This window comes from Fundulus heteroclitus, chromosome 14, assembly GCF_011125445.2.
Source record: "Fundulus heteroclitus isolate FHET01 chromosome 14, MU-UCD_Fhet_4.1, whole genome shotgun sequence".
Classification (NCBI taxonomy): Eukaryota; Metazoa; Chordata; class Actinopteri; order Cyprinodontiformes; family Fundulidae; genus Fundulus; species Fundulus heteroclitus.
In genome coordinates this window covers 17,796,850-17,817,140 of record NC_046374.1, presented here as the reverse complement: position 1 = coordinate 17,817,140, position 20,291 = coordinate 17,796,850, and the positions used below count along the sequence as shown (strand labels likewise).

Sequence of the window (20,291 nt, the reverse complement as noted above, 5' to 3'; positions counted from 1 at the left end):
TAAAAGTGTAACTTGCATATTCAATTCATTACTGTTACTTTTGTTGTCGCTGCCATTAAATTTTGTTTTTGCAATTAATACTATTAGAATTCAGATTTTGTTTTATATTTGTTGCACCCAGTGAATAACTGTACACACGCACAACTATACAAATGCAATAAAGGACTAGGCATCAACTGCAGAGTTGATGTGTCTAGCTTATGTCATTTCTTATTTTGCTGTTTTTATCTATTGCTTTCAAAAAAACCAACAAAACAATGAGAAAATCATTAATAACCCCTTTTCTCTTCCTTTAGTCCAGTACCTGACACATTCAGGCATAATTTTTAAGATTTGCTTTTTCTCTCTTGAAACAATTAACTTTTATCTAGAAATTGTTCACTGCAGTACTTATCCTTTCTTCTTGTTTAATTCTCCGCTTGTCCATTGTTCTCAGATTTAATAAGGCTGCTGTGCAATACAACAACAGGGTGGAGTGGAAGGCTCTGCAACCTCCACCCAACGACTGAACATTTTGACTTATTTCCTTGTAGCTTTGGCATCTTTCACCTTTGACTACAAAATTGCAGCGAGAAAAAAAGAAAAAAAAGAAGTGAATTTGCTAAATTGGTTAGCTGGAAATCCTCGTTTAGGAGTTCTGATGTAATTGTTTAAATACATAAATAAATAAAACATAATACATAACAGATAAAACTGAACAGATTGTAAAATATGACCCAAAAAGAATATAAAGATATCTACGCAACTCCTGGACAGATAAATTCAACTTCTCTGCACTCATAGAGACTCCAAGTACATAAAATGTAATTAAATGCTTAAAAGGTGGATTTTGCATGATATGTTCCCTTTAAAATCCCAGTAATATTTAGCAAACTTGAGTCAAGGTGACACAGAAAAACTGTGCTGGTGGCAAGATAAACATGGCTTCTTGTCTACCCTTATTTCTTAAAGTTTGGTTTGGTTTTAACTTTGTAATTAATGCTGTGAGTGTAGATATGGCAACGTGTAAGCAACTAGCTTTTTGTTAGCCATTTCCTGACTGTTTATGCTTAATTTGTGGATGCTGTTGAAATCATGACCAGCTTCTCTTGAAAAAAAGGGCAGCATAGACTCTGTTCATGACAGCATAGACCCTGTTTGCAAATGGGAGCCTGTTGATTTAGCTATTCCTGTACATCTCTATTTTTGTCACACACTGGTGCAAATTGAGCTAGCCAAACAGGAAGAGGAGCAGAGTTTTGTGGCAAAGCGCAACAAGATTTATAGGCACATACACAGATAGAACCACAGAAGAAATAGTTATTGCAACGTTTAAAAAAATAAAATAAAAAAAGCCCAAAGGTAACACTCAAGAGGTCAACATTTTCTCTGCAGCATCAACTGCTGCTTGGAAATATAAATTAAGTAAATCTAGTGCAACTGAAGCAGCAGCGTAAAAGATAACTCCTTTCATGCTGACTCCCAAACCTGGCTTGTGCAGTGCAATAACAGCAGCTTTCCTTGAATGGTACCTTCTCTCGTCTTTCCTATTTTAAACCTATGGGAGAAAAAATAGTACCTGGTTAAAAAAAGATTCTAGGGTGACTATGTAAAACTTCTACACAACCAAAAAGTATACAAAAAATATCTTTGGTTATATTTATTTTATAGAAATTATTAAGGCAGCAAATAATTGTGCAACTAGTAATTTTGTGAAAACAAAGAATTTGTAACAGAACATTTTCTTTATTTATTGTTTTACAATAAACAAATTTCCTTAAATTAAAGCTGAGACTTTTCACAAATGTTCTCTGTGCGATTGTATTGCTGCGATAAAAAATCAAATCTTTATAAGGCATTCCAAAACGTACAGAAGTACGACGGAGTATTAGGGCCACACATGAAGAGAAAAAATATTTTTGCCATGTCGACATTAAACTCAACATTTCGAGAATAAAGTTGAAATGTCATGTCGACTTTAATCTCGACGTGTCGACTTTAAAGTCGCCCTGTCGACATTAAACTCGCCATTTCGAGAATAAAGTTGATATATCGTGGCGACTTTAATCTCGACTTTCCAAAGTTTGGAGAAAAGAGCAACCGCGCTCCACAGCTGCAGTCTTTGCGTTTTAATTAAGTGTGAAGGTAGTCTTTGCCGTGGTGCAACTGTACAATCATCACTGGAAGCGGTGGCCTACCAATAACGTAACGTCTTTCCCTAGTGATGCTTACCCGGGTTCGCAATTCTGAATTTGAGATTCTCGAAATGTTGAGTTTAATGTCGACATGGCGACTTTAAAGTCGCCATGTCGAGTTTAATCTCGTCATGGCAAAAAAAAAAAATTCCCTTCATGTGTGGCCCTAATACTCCGTCGTACAGAAGACACTGTAAAATAAAGAAGGAAATTAGAAACAAACAACAACAAAGAACACTGGCATCTGGGAAAAGACATTCAGGATATTGGTCTGATATACAGCTGTTGCTCAAGACAACCTTACAGATGTGGTTTTAAGATGTAGCTGCACAATCCAAAAGGTTTCTTGCTGTTGTATTTTAGGTGCAAAGCAAAGACCTGCTTGGTGTGTCCTCTTGTCATTTTCCCACAGTTTTATCTGATTAGGCTACGGATTAGGTATGTACACCAACAAAGTAGCTGTACTTTCAAAAAACTGTTCATTATACCATAATATGTGCAGTGCACACCCACACACCATAGTGCGGGCTGCAGGAGTAGAACAACTGGCCTGGTTGTCTGATAACCCTGTTGTCACGTGACATTTGCTCCTGTCCCTCCCGTTTTGACGCAGGAGCGTAAACTGCACATGTGTAGAAAAACAACGTGCGTGACCGTTGAAGCCCTTTGACCACTCACCTGTGCCCTTAAAGTGTGTGGAGCCATGCCGAGAGACTCCCAATATGGACAAATAAATACGTCAGGCTTCTAAAACATACTGGTAAGGAGTAATCTTCTGAAATTATTGGGCAAGAATGCCGTTGTTTTGCATAGCGAACGTTGTAGTTATATATTATATTGACATAAGCTTCAGGGCTTTTAATAAGAATTTATCGCAGATTGACGCATCCTATGCACAGTTTGTTTTTTTATGCTGTGATGGAAACGAGCCCGAAATGATGATAATGTGTGTGCATTTGATCAAATTCAGCGCAAAATGAAGACTATCAACTGCCTGCCGGTGTCAGCCAATAGCGTCACTCCCCTCGTTTGAATATTGAATGTGACAGGCGCGGTGATTGGCCAGAGGGAGGGGTCACGTGTTGGAGAGACGTTACGCTGTCATGGTTACAATGAAAGACGCTTTGTGATTTTCACGAGGGAGGAGGAGGAGGAGGTGCTGCTGTTTGCTAGTAGCCATATGGATACCCGGAATCACGGCAGGATAAAGTTCTAAATACTGTAAAAAAATAAATAAATACATAAATGAAAAGAAAACATAGACGCGTTTTGTTGGACATGCAAACCCGCGGGAGTTATTGTGAAGGAGTACGTCTAAGTGGCGGGTTTTTCGGGACGTTTTAACGCTTCAACATGTAAGTATATGTATATATTTAATCGGAAACAGGTCTTAAATAAAGCATAAAGGTGATTGATTCGTGGTTATTTTTTTGTAATAAGAGAAAGACACGTGACCGCCACGTTGCCTCGTTCAAATTTTGTCTTGGAAAAAGTTTAAGTTTTTATGGTGAGTTGGAACAACAACCAAAGTGTGTGTTGTTAGTTACTAACGTGCTGGTGAGTAAAAAGCCAGCTGGCGCTCTGTGTGGGGGCTGGGGTGGGGTGTGGGGTGTTAGTAATAAAACAGAAAAGCTGCGTTCGGACATAAAAGATCCACCTGCTACATCTCTGACAGATAATTGCTAAAGGAAGATTGATGTAAATTGTGTTAGTTTTTGTGTATTAAGCAAATGGGAGCTTGGAGAAAAAAAGAAAAAAGAAGCTAGAACGATCACTGCCAACCTTTGCTTTCCATGTGTTTAATACCCGTGGTGTGTGTGTGTGTGTATATATATATATATATATATATATATATATATATATATATATATATATATATATATATATATATATATATATATATATATATAATTAAAGCAACTGCTTCCCTTGTAAAATAGGTTGTGTGGCCTGGATAGTGTGTCAGTATGTAATTCTAAGTATTTTAAAAAGTTGTCAATAATTTCCTAAGTTGGATATAGATTCAACTCAACTTGAGTTGAATCTATATCAATCCATTTTGAACAAGGCTTGAGTCTCAAGCCTTGTTCAAAATGGGAAAGACAAGTGGACCCGCCAGTCAACTAAGACAGATGTGTTTTGGGAGAAGATCGGTCTGAAATGATCTTAATGTTTTAATATATTGTTAACTACCACTGTCCCTAGTTCCTACAGAGCATAGAAATATTATGGAATTTGCTTTAACAATGTTTGGGTTGGTGTTGGGCCTGAAAACGAAGCTTGTTCTGCTTTAAATGATGTTCTTGGAGTCTGGAATAATCGGCATGAGCTGGTTCTCGTTCTCTAGATTTATCTTATGCCAAACTTTTACTGGAACTAGCACCTTGTTAAAAGTATTATGGTTTTGCTACAACGATCTAAAACAGGAATTCATAACAGGATCTAATTTATTTTATTCAAAGCAGAAAATCACCCATTGTTCCTGCTGGTGCCAAAATAATGTAGCTTCTTGATCATGTCATTATAACATCTTTGGTAGTTATTTGTTGATATTCTAATAATCTGTTTGCATAAAATGTTTCGAATTGACAAAAGCAGAATTGAGAAGTCATTTTCAAATGCATGTTGGGCAAAAATGCACCTTTTTGCTGTTCTGCCTGAGTTGTTAAGTATAACAACTCAATAACTCTGTCTACTCATTGTGATTGCCTCCCGTTGGCTGCTTAGCAGATATGCCGCTTGTAGCCTGCAAACCATGCTTTCAAAAACTGTTACCTTGATACGAGTGATGAGTGGCGCTCGTTTGATTTCCACACAATGGCCAGCCATGGTTTTCATGAGCAGACATACGTCTGAGCTACCAGATTTGTCTTTCTTGTACATGAGAGAAAAGTGCAGTGAACCTCTTTCATCCAGCTGACCAGAAGTCCACAGCAAGAGGTGAGGCAGGGGCTGCGCTGTGTTACTCTGTGGTCTGTACTGGTGGAGGAAATTAATACTCTGTTGTTTTTTTAAGGACGTATAAACTGAAGGGGAATTATTTTAGCAATTTTGATACCATAGCTTTTAAAAACTTGGTATCCCTGGATAATGGTAAAGGAAGGGAAACACAAAAGTTTATCAATATATGAAGTGGCTTCCACATTCTTTTCTTTTTCTGGTGAATGTTAATGGAAAACCTATAAAAGAAAGTCGTTCTTTTTATGCAGGAGTAAACCTTACCGTGAAAAATGTTGAGTAATCCATCTTTTTAATTGGAGTGCGTTTTATATTTAATTTATATTTATTTTAAATGTGATTTTGTTAATTTTTTTTGTTGTTGTTTTTGGACATTGCACTTGAAAATCCTATGTAAGAAATATTTATTTTCAGCCAAATTACCCCGGGCCACCATTATTGACTCCAACAATTCCTTAAAAATAAAGATTTTTATTTATATATATTGTAAGATTAATTTCTTTTAAATCTTTTCATGCACCTGAAAAGCAAATTAATGTGGTAGATGCTGAAAGTGCTGTATGCACATAAATTTATATATATTCATATAACGTATATTCAGGCAATTTACTTAGTTACTAATGTTACTCATATTTGAAAAAGTCAAATCTTGGGTTAATTTACTGCTCGGCTGGTATACTGTTTTATCTTTAATCTAAAGTTCAAAAATAATTCGCTGAGACAGTTCTTTGCCTTGGCTGTAGAAATGTATAAATAGTCAACAACATGATTTAAAGATTTGATCATTTACCACAGAAGCTTAGTGGCACACGGGTCTGTTTAACCTTCAAAGCTAAACTGGTTTATTGGCAAAATACGCAAATCAGCAGGTGGTTTGCAATAACCAAACCACACGATAACCGTTTAAATACCTAAACAAAAAATGACATGGAGTTTCTACAAGTTTAACACAAAAAAGCCACTTTTAATGAGTTTGTTTTGCTCAGTATTGTTTTAACCCCTCATAACAAGCATGCATTTAATACAAACATGATTTATAGACGACGGTTTCTGGTAGCTTTCCGTAGAAATCTTGTCCCGCTCCTCATCGGCAAAGACCTCCAATTCTTTAATATTCTTCGGTTTGCATGCTGAAACAGGCTTTTTCTAAAAGCTCCTGAGGTTTTCAAAAGGGTTCAGCCCAGACGTCTCCTGTGGTCTCTCTAGCATCTTGAAGGACCTCTTCTCAAACCTTGGTGGACTTTCAGCCCAAACCTACATCTCCTCACCGATTGCGTGACTTTTGCCCCCACGAATTGTTGCTAACTCACTGAGTCCATCTTAGCCCTTCACACGCTACCGTTGTCTAGCTGCAGAGGAAGCAAAGCAGCTCCAGAGCATCACTGGACCGGCGCCATGCTTCACCGCAGGCATGGTGTTCCTCCTCCAGACGTTGATCCAGAGCCTCGAAATATTCCATTTTAACCCAGGGCTCCACTAAAAGAATCACTAAAACCTCTTTGGTCTCTTTATGTCGTTGTAATAAGCAAATTGGAGCCGCCCTTTCTTGGTTTTTCTTTCAAATCTTGGAAATCCAGGCAGGCATGAACCGTACTATTAAAACTCAAACTGCAGTAGATGCTGCCGCTTTGTCTTGCTGAAGGTTTTTGTTCTCATACCTTCAAAACGGTAAACTCTGCTTCCAGCTGTGTCTCGAGGAACATTCAGGGCCTTTTTGCTGTCGTCGCGTGTCCTTTTCCTTATTTGTATGAGCCAATGGCCTCATCCCTGAACTTTTTCCAAAGATTCTTCTGACTTAGCCCTGTTTCCAACATGCAATCAATCGTCTCCATCGACAGTGATGCCATGAGCTGAGTGTGCCTGAGACCACAGATGTCTGCTTTCATGCAGAGTTCTAATCAGGGGGGTTGAATAATGTGTATTGCAGCTCTCACTTTATCATAAGTCACATTTAGTGGTAAATTTGAATGAACGTCTTATTATATTAGCTTTATTTCGCCATTTAAACTGTTCTTGTTTGATTTGTTTTTTTGCAACCCCCCGAACTATTCCATGTTTTGCATTATAGTTAAATTACAGTGGGACTAATTAAATGTAGGGCAGGGTTCCCACGGGTCCTTGAAATCCTTGAATGTTTGTGAATCTGAAAAAATAAATTCAAGGCCCTTGAAAGTTTTTGAAAACAGCCAAAAAAACACCTTGTCCTTGAAAGTCCTTGAATTTTTTTGTGGGGTTGAAAGTTCACACGGATGACGACTCGTGTCATTATTTTACTATCACACGATCTTTTAAAATTATGTTTATTCTGCCGACTTTTAATTTGCAAAAGTACGTTCGCTCTTCTTCGTTAGTTGGTAGGCTACGGTTTAGGCCTACGTGCGTCCAATAGGTTACATTCACGCAGTGTTGCCAACTCAGCGACTTTGTCGCTATATTTAGAGACTTTTCAGAGTCAAAGTCAAAAACTAGCTTAATCAAAGTGAAACAAATTGATATAATTCTGAACATCTCAATGCTGCACTTTTTTCCATAAAAATCCATGAAATGGTAGGCTAATGTACATCTTATATGTAATGTAGTATGGCATAGCCATGTACTGTGGATATAAATGTAGGCTATGAATATGATCAATATCAATGTAGGCTATAAATCAAGTCCACTTTCTTGCATTGCTTCTGACCCAACAACTTCTATGCCGTTTAGTCTTTTATTGAATTTGCATTGTATTAAAATATGATAACCTATTCAGCGGTCACAGTAGGTAAATGCCGCCACGTGTGGTCCTTGAATTTGAGGAAATTGGTCCTGGAAAGTCCTTGAAAGGTCCTTGAATTTGATGTTCACCAAGGTGTGGGAACCCTGGTAGGGGCAGCTTGAACTACTTTTTGCTCATAGCTACGTTTTTTTTTCCTACGTCAAACAGCAAATTGCTTAAAATATCTGCACTTACACATCCCACGTTCCCAAATAATGACTCAGAAGTCTTCTGTGTTTCTCTCTCTTTATCTAATTGCAGGATGACAACAACACAGTAGTGTTGGCAATCTAAAGGCTCTCCAGTGGATCCCGCAGCACCCCCGAGACTTAGAAATGAAGATTCAAGGGCAGCCCGAGGGCGCGAGGAGGCGGCTGGATTTGAACGCGGCTGGCGAGCTCCGGGACGTGGAGGTCATCCGCGGTCGGGCCGGGTACGGTTTCACGATTACGGGGCAGAAACCGTGTCTCCTGAGTGGCATCATGGAGGGGAGTCCCGCCTTCGTGGTGGGGCTCAGACAAGGGGACCGGATTGTGGCCGTCAACGGGGCCGACGTGTCCGCCGCCTCTCACGAGACGGTGGTGCAGCTGATCGGCGGCTGCACGGGGCCCCTGCGCATGGTGGTGCTCTCAGAGCGCCGCATGATGGGAAACCCCATCCTCAACGACGCCAAGTTCGGCTTCGAGCAAAAAGGCAGCGTTTTCAAAAGGCCGGGCGTTCTCCGCACCGTCTCACACGACTCCAGCAGGCCGTCCGGTCACGCCGGCAGCGGCGTCACCGCCAGGCAGAGGCCGGTGTCAGAGCCCGACATGTCGCTGTGGTCGCATCAGCTCAACGCCGCGTCGGAGAGGACGAAGGAGGGAGCGCCCGCGGCTCGAGACGCCGACTCTGCATCTACGGACGCCGGAGAAGTTCACCCGGACTGGAGTGCTTTAAACGTGACTCTGGTGGTCGGCTACCTCAGCTCCACCGAGCTGATTCTGAACACCGGGGACTCAGAGAGCAGCTGTTTGAAGGCCATCCGGGAGAGAATCCGCCAGCTGGGCACAGAGCAGGACACCCACACCCTGGTGATGATGAGGGTCATGTTCGATTGCATCCGGCTCTGTGCGACGACGCAGGGGCCGTGTTGGCGGCTTTCCCGGCCGAGAACCTCGTCCTGGGAGCCGTCTGCGCCGAGGACCCGCGCTTCTTCTGCCTGGTCACCACGGCGCACATCATCGACGGTCGCGTGCCGGAGGACGGTCCTCTGCGGGCGTCCTGCCACGTCTTCTTCATCGACCCAGAGCTGGGAAGCCACAAGGATCACGTAGGGATTGCCGGCCGGTTTGGCTTCGCCTGCACTCCAGATCCAGACGCCTTGGGCTGCCTCGAGTTCCCTCAGACTCCCCCGGACGTGCTGCACTTTGTAACAGTCCTCTACGGCGACCTGGGGGAGGCCGTGGAAAAGCTCAGGGCCAAACTGGACACGGAGGCCAAAGAGGCCGACAGCAGCAGCAAACTCGGCAGCGCCAGCAGCAACGGGGACAGCGGCATCGACAATTCTTCCCCCCCTGAGGAGAGAGCGGACAGGGATTTCCCTTCTGATATCCCAAATCTTACCGGGACCAACCTCCCCAGCTGTCCCTGGGATTATCCCTCGGCCGAAGCCGTCACCCCGATAAACCTCGCCCAGAACGGCCAAAAACTTAACCCGGAGAGCGACGCCGGCACGCATTCCCTTTCGGAGTCGCTGCCCGGCCCGGATTCTCTCACAAGCTTCTACGGCGGCCCGCCGCCCAGGCTGGAGTTCCAGTTCAAGCCCCCGCCCCCTCCTCTACCTGTGGGGAGAAAAGCGAGCTTCCTGGCTCCTCCTATGAGAAGCAGCCAAAGGTGGTTCTCAAAGCCAAAGTGGCCTAAAGCCCTGAGCAGCGAATCTGTGCATGAGGAGACATCCACCAACACCAGCTCCACCCCTCCCTCCCCACCGGGCCAGGTTCCCTCAGACAGGTGCCAGTCCACAGAGGCCATGATGCCTCCTAGAGAGGATTGGACCAAAAGGTTTCTGGAGCAGAGACAGAAACAGCGGACAGATGGCAGCTTCAGAAATGTAAGATATGTCCCCAATTTCTTCAGTTCAGGGATGACATCTGTAACTTTAATCCGGTTTCTGGTTTTAATCGGCTAATTTTTCCCTATTAGACCGTTATTGATTGGAAAACTACTCACAATTTATCAGATTTTGATGTGACTCGTTATGCTTGTTTCTTTTTTTTTTTTGTTGCTTTTGCATAAACTTGTGTAAAAACTTAAAATAACTACTTGGCTCATCTGAGTGTCGGGCTTCTGAAACAGCACAGGGACACTTTTTGAAAGTGTATAAAAGCTCATTTCAGAAAACATCTACTGGAAGCCATCCTCATGCTGAAAACAAGGATATGTAGGAGGGGGAAAAAAAGGACAGATTTTCTTCGTTGCTGTTGGTTTTGTCTTTGTCCACAAGATGTCCCTGTGCATCCACGTAGCTCCGGAAACAAGCTTCCCTCTGAGAGACTGATGTATTTAAACAGAAACACCAGAGTGGTTTCTCTCTCTCTCTCCAGGCATACAAAGGGCTCCAATTAGGCCCTGTGCTGGTAAAAAAAAAAAAAAAAAAAAAAGTCATAAGTACTCACAGTACGTGTCGAATAACTTTGGATTCAAACCGCATCCCTTTCATCTCCCATCGCTGCGTTCATTTTGGTAATTTTCGAACTCTGAGCTCGATTGGGTTCCCCTGCTGCGTCCTTAGATCTGAAAGGAGACAACTCTAGACAGGAAGCTGGGCAAATTGCAGGGTAGAGCCCATTTCATACATTGGTCATTATCTGCAGTTCTTAAACTCTAGTTTAAACATCAGCCACAACCTCTGCTGTCGTAATAATTGGGTGGTGGGTGGAAAAAAAGTTAGAACCCAGTGATAATTTCTTACTTCAACATCACTAGTGCGTTTGGATGAGTATCTCTGACCTATAGAAAGACAAACAACCTGTTAAATTGCTTTTTATTTCAGAACAATCACAATGGATGACATTTTTTTAAGCATTTCAAGCTTGAATATTGTGTACGCTAAATCTAAAATCAGTAAAACCTGCTTAGACGTGTGATGGCGCTCCTAACAGTGCAGTCATTTGTTTTCTTGTCTTCTTCCCTGACAGGGATCCAGGTTTTGGGGCATAGGCGTTACCCGCGCCTCCAAACGCCGGTCTTCCAAGCGTCTCAGCATGGCACGATCCCTGGATGATCTCGAGGTAGGCGTTGAGTTATTTTTAGGGATACGTGGCTGGAAGTGTGATGCTGTGAATGATGGATCAAAGTCCCATGTATCATCTGCGGGACCCGATCGTGACGTTTTAGATTATCATTCCAAGCTGCTGATGAAAGTCAACCACCGATCTCTGGTGTAGAGATCGGCGTGAGGTTTTATGTCAGCCAAGTTTGCAGCCATGCGTTATAGGCTGCCCACATTATTTTGTGGATCTGAAGAATTTGAGTTTTTTTTTTCCTCACAATACAAGTTTATTTTTCCCCGTTTTCACAATGACATTTAACTAGGAATGCACCGATATGAAAATGTTGGCCGATTTCAATGTCCGATATTAATGTTGCTGTTAAGGCAAACAGCTGATATTTGCCGATGTGTATGTATGTGTATTCCCGACCCTTTTGACACCATAACAAAAAAAAACAGCTGACAATCCTTCTCTGCTTTAAACGCCTCAAAATCATGTGCTCCATTACTGTCACTGTCACAGCCCCAAAGAAATACCACATGGCCAACCCCTCCACCTCCCAAAACACAAACACAAATGGATACAACATGGAAATAGACATTGGTTGTTAATATCGGCCCAGTTTTACTTAAGGGGCCGAAATGATTGTGTTAAAAAATGAAAAAAATCCGCCGATACCGATGTTGTCGCCAGTGTATTGTGCCTCCCTAACATTTACAGTGAAGGGAGACTGTATTGGCTGCAGCAGCTTCCTGCCTGTCTGTGACTTGCTCTGCGTGCTGTGTTTTTAAAGTTTTTAAAGGAGAACTACTTGAGGAATATTTAGCATATGAAACAGCCATACATGTTACAACCAGAGTCATAAAAAGGGTACATATCCGTCAGTCAGGGGTTTATTGAACACTTTAGCTTTATGTGTTCAGTATATAGCTTTAAAAAGATAGGTCTGCCCTGTAGAAATTCAGTTGGGACCGAGTATTAGACGGGGTAACGTCCGGTGCATAATTTGTGAGTTAAGTGGGGCATTATCTCAGTAGTAACGCCGACCCTCTAATGCTAATGAAACATTGCTTGTTTTTTTGTTGCATGTGCCTGATATTCAGTTTAAAGCAAGTATCAGAGACTAGATACCCGCAAAATGCATATTATAAGGACTTAGTTCAGTGTCATGGACTAAAGGTCCTAATCACAAGTAATCAGTTCTATTAGTATTTACAATTGGAGATTTACTCAAATCAGTTCTGTACCTGAGCTTGGCTGCAAAGAAAATTGTGGACATTCCACTGAAACGTCCTTTTTTACTGCACCTTCACTTCTCTCCGACCTTTCATTTCCGTTGCCTTGAACTCTTGTTTGCGGCTCCACTTGTGGCTAGTGGTGGCTCACAAAGTGTTCTTTGTGTGGAGCAGAGGCACGGACCTGTTTGTTTGGTCTGTGCTAATGAGCCCGGCTGCACATTCTGAATTTGGTGCTGACGCTGACTCTCCTATTAATGACACTTAACAACTCGCTATTTCCACCGCTCCCTCTGCAGACCTGCGTTACTGATGCACACCGTTTCACGTTTGCCTGCCGTTACCTAATGTCACCCTTTTACATGTGCATGAGGAAAAAAGGAAAGCGACCCAAATGATTGACGCTTGCCGTATTGTATATGCATTAGTCATACACTCTGAGAGGCAGCGCTGTTGTTTTGAAAGCTTCTTCCTCAGAGCAGGTTTGACCCAGATATAAAAATAAAGCATGAATTCCTTCTTTTGTTAACAATTAGCTGTCCTAATAACATGTTTTTGTTTGCTATCGTCCTCCGCGCATGTTCACGTTGTAAGAAAGCGGTTCGAGCACCTGTGTCGTGATCAGCCGTTCACCTTAAAGCCACTTTAAAGAAGTTATGGAAGTTGGCCGATGAGTGGCTATAACCTGGCTAAGTGTTTCTCTCTTCCTGATTATGTTTGGGCTTATATACATACTTCCTATGGCTTCCAAGAAGTTGCAATATGCCGTGGATCAATCGATAGCGAGATTGCTTCTGAGCATCTTCAAGCAACCAATGTAGTGCTTTTCCTGGAATGGTTATATGGCCATGAGAGTGTACCCTGGTGAGTATAGATTGAGGAGCTGTGAGTGGCTGTACTACATAACCTTGGCTCGTGTTGCTTTGTGTTGTCGCCCCTATACCGTTAGTTGGCTAACACAGTTGTATACGTGCGGGACATGTTCTCAGTCTCAACGCCTGTCTGCAAGCAGAACCTTTGCTATTGCATGCATACGACTAATCCACCATGAAAATCGATGGTTCATTTAAAGGAGAGTTTAAGCGGATAGAGCAGGGGCCTGCAACGTTTACGGTCTAAAGAGCCATTTTGCCTACGGTCCACTTGAATTAAACTCGTTCAGAGCGGCAAATGTTGCCTGGCCTTTTGAAAAAAGACAAGTTATAATTTTTGATAAAGATCTGCTGTAGGAAATATGTTGTCATCGTTAAAGAAACACTATTTTTTGTCTATTTTGAGGTCTAAAAAAAGAGGATTGATAATTGTGGATAATGATGTAAAAAAAAATCATAGTTTCCAACATAATGACAAAATTGTGATTTAAAATGAAATATTACTGGCATTTTTAGCATCATTCTGTTGTGAAAACTAAAAGCAATTATTCCAAGAAAAAAACTGCTAAAACCTGCATTTATCTTTCTTACATTTAAATACCATCATAAAAATATAATTTGTAGCCAAAGTAATTAAGAGCCACTGTGGAAGGTCTAAAGAGCCACAGGTTGCAGACCCTTGTGATTACAGCTAGGTTGAATGTGATATAGGAAGTAAAATTAGGTTGGATGCGTTTTTCCATACTGCTGTTTGTTCTTTACCAGAAGCATTGTTAGAACTCTATAAGAGAACGGAAAGTGTTAGGTGTCTGTATCCTGTGGGAAAAATATGTTTTGAAGTGTTTTCATAGTCTGGTTAAACTTTGGAACAGAAAGTATGCAAAAATATTGACGTTTCAAGATTTTAATCCCTATTCCATCCATCCATTCATCCATTTTTCTTACAATGTGTGATTATTATTATTTTTTTTTTTACTGGTTTCTCCTTTTAAACTCCGTAGAACTATTTTCCATAAATTCTGTGAACTTCTGTATTTATACTTTACAATCTGTCAGAAAAGAGAATGAGATACTGTGGAAATCTGAGTCTGGAAAGTATTGGCCTTACCTATGGAGGACTGACTCTGATATAATCAAAAATATAATGTATTTACTGAGCATGAATTTATTTCTCCATTTAATCCTATATTTCTTTTTCATTATGTTGGAGTCAGTCCTCCGTACTATCCAAGATACAATTATTCTGCACCCGTTCAGTTTCAGACTTGCCTCAACATTCCTGGTCATTTCACTTTGGTCGCCCATCATCAACCCAAACTCACTCCTAAGGAGAATAGTTTATATGCGAATAAACAGGTTTGCAGTCTATAAAACATGCAGCAAATACAGAATCGGTACAACTGTGATGCATATACTGGGTTCGTCCAAGAACTCCTGATTTAAGACTTAACGCGGGATTCTGTGACAACCTTGTATCTCAGCCTCAAACCGAAGCCATCGGGACGTTCTGAATGTCAAGGTCAAGCGTAAATCCACGATAACCCGTGAATCACTTTGTGCATCTGGACTCACAAGGACGTTCCGATACCATTTTATTCCTCAGCAACCACCTCGGGGCAGACCCTGGTGGATAAGCCCCGTTTTAGCCTTGATGCATGCAGACGAGCAGAGAACAAACTAGTTTTGGCCGTCTCTCTTTTTTTGTTGGTCGGTGTAGCCGTGGGTTTGCGCAAGAGTGAACTAATTCTCTCTCTGTCTAAATATAGCTGCTGCAAACAAGCCGCAGTGCACTGCACATATGATCTGCTTGAATTTGTTGCACATTTCTCTCTGAGCAGAGGGAGAAGCCGCCGTGATTCAGTGTCTGTTTTTTGTCTGATTTGTTTCTCTCTCCCCCCCCCCCCCCCTATGGCTCGCAGCGCAGCGTTTGCCAGATCCCCCTTTATGTTGGGGCATGTCAAAGAATGTTCTGCTTTGTACCTTCTTGTCTTGTTACCTTTCAGAGCGCGTCAGGCAGATGCCTCTGCATCCCACGGCAGCGCTGCACTTTTATGTGCGTATTTTCTCCTCACAGCCCCAAAAACGGTCGCTTAGCGTTCGGCGGATGATTGTGTGCTCAGCTCCGCCGAGGTGACACCATTAGTCGGCTGCTCTATCTGTGTTCACGGTGTTTTTATTATTGCATATGAAAACATCTGTTAATGCGAGGTGCCAGTGAAAAGGGCTCTTGTCTTCACCCTGCTGGGAGTAATCGTGTGCTCCCTGACTTTCTCCTCTCCTTTTAGGTGTGGAGACATTAGCACTTTTTCTTTTTTTTTCTTTTTTTGCATGCCTGAAGGTAACATATCTATCTCGTGGGCGTAGCAGAGAAGGCGAGCGGACCCAGAGACAGTGAGAGAGGTAAATACAGAGGGGGGGAAGAAGAGGAGGAATTCACAGCAGAGAGAGAGAGAGAGGAAGGGAGGGAGAGGAACCGGCATCACAGGGAAGAGAGAGGGAGCTTTTGAACTCCCAGTAGCTGTCAGGATTTTCAGGCTCCTCGCTCTCCTCCTCCTCCTCCTCCTCCCCACCGTTCAGCTCCGTCTCTCCGCGCCGCAAAGCGCACAGACTCTCGCACACGCTCCAGCCGACATCCAGCGGATGGACTCTTTTACACGCACCAGCTGCAGGGACCAGCGCTGAAAACGAGCCAGACGCACGCACACAGGGCTATACATGGAGCAAACTTTAACTCTCAACTCTGTAAGTCCTCATATATATCTCAAGCTCTTTTCCCCATCCAGGCTGTCTTGCCGATTGCCATTTTCATCTTCTAAACACTTTTCCTTCTTCGGGCTGTGTGTGTGTGCGCCTCTTGTTGTAGCAGCAGCATACAGTGGTTAGCTTGTGCGATCTGTCAGAGGAATGTTTTGACCAGTGCCAGCTGAACTCCCCATGTGTTGTATGAGACACACACACACTGCACTGCTGTATACCGCTTTATACACCCGGATCCAAGCCGACTTTCATTTAGACACTTACAGCACAAGACTCTGATGAGTTTTTATGATCCAGGGCCTTTTTGAATGAAGTGTGCTGCGCTGCACTTGCCCTGAGAAATGACCCCCCCAGTTCGCGGCCAGCTGGCAGCACCAAGGCAAGTTCCACTCAGTGTGAAGGACAGAGAGATGCAGAGGTTGTTGCTGTCAGATGGGATTAAACTGGCAGTGACATTCAGTCGCCTCGTATTGTGCCGCGATCACGTTGCAGCCACGGTTGGGTTTGAACTTGAAGTGGTTGCCTGTGGTTTTTACCTTACCCATATTTGCTTTGTGTAGGCATGTCCGCGCTTTGATTCACCAGCTTTACCAGAACGGCACTCCACTGGTAAAACACCCAGAGGACATTTAGCCCATGAAACTGCTGTAACAGGTGTAGACATCTTCTTCTTCTTTTTTTTTTTAGGGTAGATTTTATTTGATTTTAGTTTAGAGTTGAAACTAATCAAGTTTAACAGCAAAAAAAAAAATGGCAGTAAATTAGGTAAATTCCAAATAAATTGAATCAGAATATTATTGAAAAGTTAATTTATGTCAGTAATCTTTTCACTAAGTGAAACATAACTACATTAATTATACTCACTGATGTTTTCAGATTGTGTTGTTTTTCTTCTTATAGCTACTGAAAGCCATTAAAGATTAGAATATTTTACAAAAAGAGCTGTGTATTCTTATAATAATATTTTCTAAAAGCCTTACTCTTTCTCACTCCCTGGCATCCTGAATGAACTGCAAAACTTTCTGGACAAGTCGTAAAAAATTGTTTCCTTTTAATCAGCGTCTTAATTTCTATATGCCCTCGCACTTATTTTAAGGCATCATACAAATACTAAAAACAGCTTCCATTGAGTGTAACATCCGGACTGCAGATTATTGTCAGAGTGATCTGATAGTGGGTACTGTGCTGCCTTTGCAGATCAGAAATGACTTGCCAGTAATAAAAATTGTCCGATATTTTTCGGACCTTGTTGGTGATACTTGTTAAGCATGGCTAACAATCACCGTAACTGTAGTTTTCATAAAGGTATCTGATGATATTCAGCGTTAGAAAAAGAAATTAGTTTGTAATTGACACACTGGAGTTTACTGAACGTTATTAAATGTGTATTAACAAGGTGACAACCACAGCTAAGTTGGGTTGTTAACTGATGACGCCTGCCTTAGCTCGCTAGCCATTTTTACCTTTAGCATTAGCGCTGATAACAAAGTTGTTAAAGTTGGATACCAACTGTTTGTAAATCTTTTCTAACAAAGTTCATGTAAACAAGTAATGGGACGTAAACCTTTTCACTGACAACCACAAATACGATGTAACTGCTTCAGATTTAGCGAGCTCAGGTAGCTAGCAAGGCTGACTTTAGCATTGGTGTTATGGCTAAGCTACCATAGTTAAGGCTATATAAACTTAAATTCTTGTGCCGCATAGAAACCCTCTCAACCACACTCCTTTTGGCGGTTTCTAACTTTTACAGTGTTGATCTATTCGTTTATAATTTCAACTATATAAATATGTCAACCTCGTCAATCTGTACTGGGCATCCCACACAAACAATAATAGCTTCAGTTATATTCTCTTCAAAATGTTTATGTTACCAAGACAATTTGCCAATGTAATCATTTAAACATTATTAAACATTATAATGTCTATATGCTTGATTTAGATTGTTAAATTAATATTTAATATCATCCAAAAATAGTTTTTTTAGTATACTGTAGCAAATAAGTTACATAATTATTGATAACTTAGGTTTCCACTTTTACCCTTCATTATATAAATTCTTCCCTTCACATCTTTTTGTGAATTATGTGCTCATTGGGATTAGCAGCAGATTCAGGCCAACAAGAAACACTTTTATCTCGCAGACATCACTCGACCAGCTCTGCGGTGGCAGTGGTGGGGGGGGAGCATGAAGTGTCCCCAAGGCTAGCATTATGGGATGACATTTTCTAAATGTCTCCATTGTAGTTCTTCTTACACTTTCGTGCTCCCTTGAAAATTCTTTATCCTGCACATCTTTTTTTTTTTTTTTTTTTTCAAACCCACCAACTGGAAAAAAAGGAACAAATAAATAATGCAACACGAGTATTTAGCTGTCCAGCTGCTCAGTGTATGAGCATGCTACATCCAGTAACCAGCTGACCAGATGTGGATGTGGTTTTGCTGAGCTTGCAATTTGACCAAACCACAATCACAGAAAGTACTCACTATCTCTGGATAGACGAACTACAGCTCCACTCTTGCCTCCCTATTGCCATGACATCATCTATCGACATTCTGGATTAGGATTTTATTAAATTTTTTTTTCGTTAAGCACATCGCTCGTCATCCTCACTCACCCTGCTGATTCTCTCCCTCTGACCCAGAATTTCAGCTTTTGTAAGTGATTCACTCCCCACTGTCTGTTTACCTTCCTCAGTAGTACTGTTATTATAATGTACTGGCAAGGGTGTGGAGGTTTCTCAACAAGGAATGGGTTTAGGAGGTCTTTTATCGGATCTGTGCTAACAGTTCAGACATGTCTTGCACACCACACACTGCCGAGATTTTTCACCTTTTCTCCCCCAGCACCTGTAGTTCAGATAAAGCCAAAACAAACTTGCTTCAAATGCTTTTTGCCTTGTGCTTGGTGGAGGGGGTGGTTGATTGGCTCCATGACAAGATGCTGCAGAACCAGCTCTAAGGTCATGTCTACCGTATGCTTTGGAAGTCATAAACTTGGATTGTTCAGAAACATTTGCACAAACTCTGTGACATCTTCATCTTGTGGGCTAAATAAAAACATACCGATAATGTCTTCTCTTATTTCTTAAATTGCAAGCCATTACTTTTTGTTCTCACAACCTATACTGTAATAATGTTTTCAGAGATGTATAATAAAAATGACATGAAAAGCAGGTATGTAAGGATGCAATACTTCTATATTATAGAGCCATAGACTTTTTGAGAGTAATGCAACAGCCTCTCCTATTGACACCCCTGGTAAGGATGTATAGAAATCCCCTAAAATAAATTGTTAGCGAGTCTTTGTGACCCAACATGCTGCTCTTTCAATTGTCGACGGCAAGTTTATTTATATTTCACTTTAAAGCAAGCCAGTTGCTGCATAGCAACAGCAATAAAAGTAATTTCACAAGAGCAGTAAAAACACAACAAAAAGGAGGTCCATTAAACCAGATGGGTAAAATAAACTAGCTAAATAGAAATGCCGTGCGGTAAACAGAATGCCTTTCATTATATTAAAATGTACGGCTCAATTCGGTTTAAATACTGAAGAGTAGAGGTGAGTCTTTAATAGCAACTTAAGGCCTATAGACTAGCTCCTATATGGATCGGTAAATAGTTCTGCTTTCTTTTATTTAGTTTGTGACGCTCCTTACTGTGCAGGGGGGTAAAATAAACTTGAGTCTAGACATGAGCTTGTGTGATGTTCTCATGGTATGATAACATTGAGTAAAAACACCATGGTATCACAGTATCTATGCAAAAAATATATATTTAAACAGCTTGCCAGCTGCCTTTTGAGAGCTGTATTCCCTTAATAAGAATAATGCATAGCATTGCAGTCCCGATGGCTTCAGTTTAAGGCTCCTGTTAGTGTCTTTCAGCCAGAAATATTTCCCAACTTGTCAATTGGTCTTTTCTGTAAGTATGGGTAAGAGTGTAGTGGCTGTAGCTGGCAGCATGCAGCAGTGGGTGGGCAAGAGGTCCGCGTTGAGTGATTCTCAGTACAGCTGTGAAGAACTCCGGTCACTCCAGGCACTTTCCCTGGCATCTCACAAAATGACTTTAGACAAGAGGTAAGGTGACATATTTCAGTAGCTTTGAACGTAAAAAAAGCTTTTAGAGTTTTCCCAACCAAATGAATGTATCTTAACTAAAGTCCTTTTTCACTCACCTTTTCCAAGTGTACCAATTGGAGAGGAGGGCACTCCTGAAAAGCAAAGTCAAACAGAAACATTTTATCAGAAGAGCTCAGATTTCCTCCATGAGCAAAACAATTCGGCTGC

The 20,291-nt window shown here is 41.6% G+C and overlaps 1 protein-coding gene across 1 annotated transcript in view; it reads left to right on the top strand.

Moving 5' to 3' along the window:
- Window positions 1–3,301: 3,301 nt before the first annotated feature.
- rgs12a (regulator of G protein signaling 12a) overlaps window positions 3,302–20,291 on the top strand; it is a 59,486-nt gene continuing 42,496 nt past the window's right edge. Inside the window, 4 exon segments of the mRNA XM_036146441.1 lie at window positions 3,302–3,529; window positions 8,149–8,990; window positions 8,993–9,976; window positions 11,064–11,156. Of these exon segments, the coding sequence (XP_036002334.1) occupies window positions 8,223–8,990; window positions 8,993–9,976; window positions 11,064–11,156 (1,845 nt within the window). The 5' untranslated portion in view covers window positions 3,302–3,529; window positions 8,149–8,222.